Source organism: Mizuhopecten yessoensis, unplaced genomic scaffold (assembly GCF_002113885.1).
Source record: "Mizuhopecten yessoensis strain PY_sf001 unplaced genomic scaffold, ASM211388v2 scaffold10967, whole genome shotgun sequence".
NCBI lineage: Eukaryota > Metazoa > Mollusca > Bivalvia > Pectinida > Pectinidae > Mizuhopecten > Mizuhopecten yessoensis.
Window position 1 is genome coordinate 360,197 of NW_018408811.1, and position 5,422 is coordinate 365,618.

At 37.4% G+C, this 5,422-nt stretch overlaps 1 protein-coding gene across 1 annotated transcript; it reads left to right on the plus strand.

The window, feature by feature from the left end:
• Positions 1-624: 624 nt before the first annotated feature.
• Positions 625-4,819, plus strand: LOC110464143 (probable uridine nucleosidase 2). Its single transcript, XM_021519210.1, has 5 exons — positions 625-988; positions 1,755-1,938; positions 2,691-2,807; positions 2,915-3,040; positions 4,166-4,819. Exons 2-5 carry the CDS (start codon positions 1,812-1,814, stop codon positions 4,168-4,170), a joined length of 375 nt encoding a protein of 124 aa, XP_021374885.1. The 5' UTR covers positions 625-988; positions 1,755-1,811; the 3' UTR covers positions 4,171-4,819.
• The last annotated feature ends 603 nt before the right edge of the window (positions 4,820-5,422 follow it).

Sequence of the window (5,422 nt, forward strand, 5' to 3'; positions counted from 1 at the left end):
TGTAAAACAAATCGGCAAAGATTCCGGGCAAGGAAATGGCATTATGCACTACGCACCAACAGCGGATTTCCGAAGAAATCGAGACAAGACGACACTAGAAGAAAACAAGAGGCTAACGGCCGTGTGGACCAACGGATTTTTTCGACGTTCCTATTACCTCAGAATGAATAACAGGTTGAAAACTAAGGTTTTCAAGCTTTATTTTTTTGTAGTAGAAAAGAGTTAGCAAGAGAAGCATGTGACTTTTATTTAGGTAACCAGCGTGAAGAAAATAGAGAAACAGCGCTTTACATGAAGTCGGACCTAACAGCGACTGAAATATCTTTGTCAACTGTTTTTAAGGAAAATTTTGTGAGAACTGACTTGACTGTAATAATGAAACGTTGTATTGGACGCATACAAAAAAGTTCGAGCTGTCCTGAGGAAATTATCGACAGACCAAACTATCAACTACTTATAAAAATATACCTGGAAACTAAGGATCACAATAATGTTAAGTTTATCAAAGAAAGAATGGTTTATACGAGGACGTTCACCGACACTCATTCCTACATGTGCTTATGAATGTTATTACTATTCGGGACGTTCACCGACACTCATTCCTACATGTGCTTATGAATGTTATTACTATTCGTCACACACATACGTGCTACCTCCCCGGTCAAAAACCCTGACTATCCTATATTTGATATACTAGATATTGTGTGATCACATCGTCCATTGATAGACGCCCAAATAAAATTAAATGGCTGCACAGGAGAGGAGGAATATTATAATAGATACAGACGGCGGTGTTAACGATGAACAGGAGAGGAGGAAGATTATAATAGATACAGACGGCGGTGTAGACGATGCACAGGCTATCTTCATGATGTTGGACTCCATCGTGTATGACGTCATTGGGATCACGTGCGTTAGAGTCAACAGTGCCGTGGACCAAGTCGTACGCAACGTACTGAAAATACTCACAGCTGCTGATCAATTAAATGTAAGTGAAATGCCTGACGATACGAAATCTATTCCGTTTTTGTATACATTATATGTCCGCGTTGCTTTGAATTGTAGAAAACAGAGCTTTGTTGTTTTACTTGTTAGATGAATTTTTTATCAACATTGAATGCTGTTATTCCTCATTCATACTTCTGTTAACAAAAGCAATACAGATGGCAAATTTTAAAAGTTGACCTTTAAACTGTTTACTGAACGATAATCAACCGAATTTGTTCATTGGTCTTCTTTGAATTGCATGTTTCTGTTATCCGAGGTTTATTGAGAAATGTTAGCAAACAATTCAAATAATTCTAAAAGGATATTTGAATAATTATCTAACGCCAAATATTTCGTAAATGGTTATCTGTTGAATACCATATATATTTCACGAGTATTAAAAAGTAATCATGACTACATCACTTCAGGAACACCACTTGTTTAGATTTCAGAATGTCAGCGGTATTGGATATATCTTCATATAAAGATACTGACATCATTTTGTTGTATGTCAGATGGCTGTTTCCTAATAGATCCTATGTTGTATACCGAAGGTGGTCTATTTGCCGTTATGTTTGAATTCATAGGTAAATACATTAATCCTACCTTCCATGGCCTATACGCTAATGCATAAACAATATCAGATAACATTTGAATGGATCTGTTTTTGAATGCCAACATTTGCAATCAAAATAGCACACGAAACGGTCACTGTATTGAACAGAAAAGGGGTTTGTTGTTTTGGCATCTTCTTTATTTCCTTTCAGATTCCCGTTTTTCGGGGATGTGATTGCTCTGTCCTTGGCGAGGTTTCGTAAAATACAATGTGTAGAAGTTACCACGGAGAGGATGGATTTGGCAATTGCCCTTATATTGAAGAACCGGATGTTGGCCTTCTAGAAGAGGAAACAGCGATAGATGCAATGATACGGCTACCCAAGGCACACCCTGGTATTACTCGACACCTTGCTATCCAAGGCACACCCTAGTATTATTCGACACCTTGCTATCCAAGGCACACCATAGTATTACTCGACACCTTGCTATCCACGGCACACCCTAGTATAACTCGACACCTTGCTATCCAAGGCACACCCTAGTATTACTCGACACCTTGTTATCCAGGGCACACCCTGGTATTACTCGACACCTTGTTATCCACGGCACACCCTGGTATTACTCGACACCTTGTTATCCACGGCACACTCTAGTATTACTCGACACCTTGCTATCCAAGGCACACCCTAGTATTACTCGACACCTTGCTATCCAAGGCACACCCTATTATTACTCGACACTTTGCTATCCACGGCACACTCTAGTATTACTTGACACCTTGCTATCCAAGGCACACCCTAGTATTACTCGACACCTTGCTATACTTTATCATTTCCACAATATTTTACATTATTTGACTCTGCTCTATTTGGTCATCAAAGGAATGTAGTAACTGCACTTTGTACACTTATCGTGCAGAACATATATAGTAATACAAACAATAAGAGGAAAAATGGAAATTGGAATAAAATAGAAAACCATAGTTTATATTTTGTATTTTGTACACTAATTGTGGCCATGATAGTGGGGAACGTAGCATAAGGAAATTATATTTGCCTTTGAATCCAACAAACCTCTTTTTCAACAAATCTCTGAGTCGGACTAGGTCTCCGATGCATAATCATTATATGCTGTCTCTGTTGAAGGAGAGATAACCCTGATGTGTATAGGACCATTAACGAATCTCGCCACAGCCCTTAAGATAGACCAATACTTCGGGTGTCGTCTGAGGGACTGTTATATAATGGGAGGCAACTATTACGGTGAGTCGACACACCATTGACAATATTACAGGTGTTCTCAGTATTGAAATGTGTATTACAGATAGTGTTTGCTCGTGACTTGTTACTTGGCTTTTCGTGATTTACAGGAAGAGGTAACGCTACTGTGAGTGCAGAATTCAACTTTTATGCAAACCCGGAAGCAGCTTTTGTTGCGCTTGCGCATCTCCGATGTCCCACAACACTTGTTGGCCTTAGAAAATGTCACAGCATGGGTTTGTATTTGCATTTCTATATCTTTGATAATGGCTGCTGTAGTAGAATAGAGACATATATTGACTCAATAGAGCAGATGGGACATTTCCCGAATAATGCCGTCTTCAAAAACAGGCTTCATAAAACATTAAATGAACTGTTTTTTACTGCAGATAAGATTTGTATAGAGGTAAAGGTGTACTTTGCGTCGTTAAATAATGTAAGCATACATAAATAAGGTAAATATTCTTGGTTTGTGACAAAATAAAATCGAAGAAGCTACAGCACGAACTCCTACAAAAAACAGGGTGTTCGTAAGGGTAAGACTTCCCTTCCTGTACCTAATGTTGTACTTTTCATGCTATCTTATCAAAACTTTTGGAAAATGTGGTAGCCACCGATAATCTAGAACATAACGAAAATCGTACTGGTGTTGATAGACACTTCAATTTAATGGTTGAAATAAGGTCGTTAAGAAGACAGCCTTCTTAAATGTAGGTTAAGTCTCTCCAATACCATGCCTTGCGTTAGAATGTTTTAGCCAACAAGCTGGCTAATACAGCAGCATTAGAGAGCTGGAAGAATGAATAAACTCTCACAAAAATAATCAATAAACAGGGGCGGTTACTTTTTAAATAAACGTACATTTAAAACAAAACCGAGAAACAACATTATCACGATTGCAATATCGTTAGTGGTGTAATCGTATTATCATACTGTGTGTAAATGTCCAGATAAATAGCTAATGAAGATCTAGGGGATAAATTATTCGCGAGAAGAAACTATCATTCAAGACAACAGCACCCTTAATATGTCGTAATGTAATTTCAAATAATAAGACCAGTAGCTTATTTCTCTGCTTTAAAATCTTTCTTTAAATTAATCATGGTTACCTTGAAAGAAACGATGCCATATCGACTAGAAGTTGCACACGGTAAGTATCCATGTGAATACCACAAGTCTACGATCGACCAGAAAACTATATAACTTGATCATATGAATGTTTTTTGTTTATTTTTGTTTTTTATTCTTTTTATTCATGATAAGTAATTCAATGATGTATTACCAATATCTATTTATAAGATTGATTGGAACATAAACTTAACGCTTGTATCGGGTGATAAATACATTCATTCTTATTACAGCATAATTATGACGAACTACGAGCAATCCCTGGCAAGCGAAATCAATTTTTGAAATCCATTGAAGAAAATCCAATTGCTTTTCACGCACACAAGGCTGTAACTATTGTTCTCCCGATGCGGTTTAGGCGGCTGTCATGTTGAACTCAACAGCTATAGTCATGGAGACGCTATGCGTGTACGCCACTGTAGAAGTTAGTGGGAAGTTAACGTGCGGGCTGATGGTGATGGACTGGAATCAGGCACTTAAGAAAGAACCAAACATAAACAGTGTAACCAAAATTAATAAAGGTGCTTTTCTCGGTGAGCTTCGGAAAACTGCACAGACCAATACTGTGTGTGAATGTAAGGCAGATTAGACTATCATCTTACTTTATAAACACTACTAATGTAATCACAGACCAATACTGTGTGTGAATGTAAGGCAGATAAGACTAGCATCTTACTTTATAAATACCACTGATGTAATTACGGCAGATTAGATTAGCATCTTACTTCATAAACACCACTGATGTAAATACGGCAGATTAGACTATCATCTTACTTTATAAACACCACTGATGTAATTACGGCAGATTAGACTATCATCTTAATTTATAAACACCACTGATGTAATAACAGACCAATACTGTGTGTGAATGTAAGGCAGATAAGACTAGCATCTTACTTTATAAACACCACTGATGTACTCACAGACCAATACTGTGTGTGAATGTAAGGCAGATTAGACTATCATCTCACTTTATAAACACCACTGATGTCATCACAGACCAATACTGTGTGTGAATGTAAGGCAGATTAGACTATCATCTCACTTTATAAACACCACTGATGTAATCACAGACCAATACTGTGTGTGCATGTAAGGCAGATTAGACTATCATCTCACTTTATAAACACCACTGATGTAATCACAGACCAATACTGTGTGTGAATGTAAGGCAGATTAGACTATCATCTTACTTTATAAACACCACTGATGTAATCACAGACCAATACTGTGTGTGAATGTACGGCAGATAAGACTAGCATCTTACTTTATAAACACCACTGATGTAATCACAGACCAATACTGTGTGTGAATGTAAGGCAGATTAGACTATCATCTTACTTTATAAACACCACTGATGTAATTACAGACCAATACTGTGTGTGAATGTAAGGCGGATTAGACTTTCATCTTACTTTATAAACACTACTAATGCAATCACAGACTAATACTGTGTGTGAATGTACGGCAGATTAGACCTTCATCTTACT

Excerpts from the sequence above, each read along its gene's own strand:
- LOC110464143 (XM_021519210.1), top strand. The coding sequence starts at position 1,812 with ATGTGTAGAAGTTACCACGGAGAGGATGGATTTGGCAATTGCCCTTAT. Across the intron at positions 1,939-2,690 it reads GCTACCCAAGGCACACCCTG|GAGAGATAACCCTGATGTGT; the intron begins GTATTACTCGAC and ends TCTCTGTTGAAG. Across the intron at positions 2,808-2,914 it reads AATGGGAGGCAACTATTACG|GAAGAGGTAACGCTACTGTG; the intron begins GTGAGTCGACAC and ends CGTGATTTACAG.